Consider the following 2,142-nt stretch of genomic DNA (forward strand, 5'->3'; position numbering starts at 1 on the left):
ACAAATACTCCAAAAATTTATATGGAACCATAAAAGGCCCCATATAGCTGCAGCAATCTTGATAAAGAAGAACAAAGCTTGAGGGATCACAATACTGGATACCAAACTTTACTACAAAGTCATTATAACCAAAACAGCCTGGTACTGGCACAAGAACAGGCCTATTGACCAATGGATCAGAACAGGGACCCCAGAAATTGACTCACACCATTACAGTCAATTAATATTTGACGTAGGAGACAAGAGCATACAATGGAGTAAAGAGCATACAATGCAGTAAAGTCTTTTCAACAAATCGTTTTGGGAAAACTGGACAGACATGTGAAAAAACATAAAACTAGACTACCTACTTACACCTTACACAAGAATAAACTCAAAATGGATAAAAGACTTAAATGTAAGACATGAAACCATAAAAATCTTGGAAGAAAACATAGGCAGCAAAATCTCAGACATCTCTCATAGCAGAATTTTTGCTGATACATTTCCTAGGGCAAGAGAGAAAAAGGGAAGATAAACAAATGGGACTACATCAAAATGAAAATCTCCTGCCCAGCAAAGAAACCACCATCAAAATGACAAGAGAGCCCACTGCATGGGAGAACATATTTGCCATGATACATCTGATAAGGGGTTAATTTACAAAATATATAAGGAACTCATACAACTCAACAAAAGGAAGACAAACAATCCAATTAAAAAATGGGCAGAAGAGCGACAGCCCGCGGACTGTCGGCACCTCAGGATTCTAGGACAGGTTGAACATTCTGTCACGATGCCTGAAATAAGCACTGACCATCTTGATGAGCAACAGGTTCAGCTCCTGGCAGAGATGCGTATTCTTATTGATGAAAATGACAATAAAATTGGGGCTGAGACCAAAAAGAATTGTCATCTGAATGAAAACTTTGAGAAAGGCTTATTGCATCGAGCTTTTAGTGTCTTCTTATTCAACACTGACAATAAGCTCCTGCTACAGCAGAGATCAGATGCTAAAATTACCTTTCCAGGTTGTTTTCCCAATACTTGTTGTAGTCATCTCTTAAGTAACCCAGGAGAGCTTGAAGAGAATGATGCAGTTGGAGTAAGGCAAGCAGCACAGAGGCATTTAAAGGCTGAATTGGGAATTCCCATGGAACACGTTCCTCCAGAAGAAATTAATTACCTGACGAGAATTCACTACAAGGCTCAGTCTGATAGTATCTGGGGAGAACATGAAGTTGATTACATTTTGTTTGTGAGAAATAACGTGACTTTGGATACAGACCCCAATGAGATTAAAAGCTATTGCTATGTGTCAAAGGAAGAGGTGAAAAAAATGCTGAAAAAGGCAGCCAGCGGCGAAATTAAGATAACTCCATGGTTTCAATGTATTGCAGAGGCTTTTCTCTTTACATGGTGGGATAACTTAAATAATTTGAATCAGTTTGTTGACCAAGAGAAAATACACAGAATGTGAATCTGGAGATGAATAATTAGTAAAGTACTAAAAATGTCTCTACTAGTAAACTTAAAATGATTTTTTAAAAATTGGGTTCCCCATTAGAATTCTCATTAGATACATTGGTACTTTACAGCCTGAAATTATGTGGAAAAGATGCTGACAATTCTTACTTGTATCACACACCCCACATATATGCACTCTTATTTGTAAAGGGCATTTATGAAAGATTATTTTTAAAAAGCAAATCAACTAAACTTAGCCTGTCTAAACAGTCCTGACAAATTTGAACAAATAAGTGAAGCTCTTTATTTGCGATGTGTCGGGCATTTTCAGAACCTGCAGAGCACTTTATTTGCCAGGTGTTTTACATGTCATTAAGGTGTTGTCATCGTCCAGAAAAATATGCAACAGAAATTGTTTGCTTAGCTGCTTCCAAACAGCTCAGATTAATGTTCCATGTTAAGATATTAAATTAGGGGAGCAGGTCAAAGGTAACTAAATGGTGTGTGTCCTGATTTCTATCAAAGTCTGTGTTCTCAGGATTACAGGGGACAGACAGGCTACTTGTAAAATGGAAATTGGGTCCTACTCTACCACAGGGGTTCTTACTGCTGGTTCTGTTAACATTTGGGCTGGGTAATTCTTTGTTGTGGGGTTCATCCTGTGCATTCAAGGACATTTAGCAGCATCCTTGAGTT

General features: G+C 37.9%; 1 protein-coding gene across 1 annotated transcript; it reads left to right on the top strand.

Annotated features, from left to right (window-relative positions):
* Window positions 1–775: 775 nt before the first annotated feature.
* Window positions 776–1,459, top strand: LOC118678548 (isopentenyl-diphosphate Delta-isomerase 1-like). Its single transcript, XM_036354368.1, has one exon. The coding sequence runs from the start codon at window positions 776–778 to the stop codon at window positions 1,457–1,459; it is 684 nt and encodes a 227-aa protein (XP_036210261.1).
* The last annotated feature ends 683 nt before the right edge of the window (window positions 1,460–2,142 follow it).

Source organism: Myotis myotis, unplaced genomic scaffold, assembly GCF_014108235.1.
Source record: "Myotis myotis isolate mMyoMyo1 unplaced genomic scaffold, mMyoMyo1.p scaffold_m19_p_20, whole genome shotgun sequence".
Lineage (NCBI taxonomy): Eukaryota > Metazoa > Chordata > Mammalia > Chiroptera > Vespertilionidae > Myotis > Myotis myotis.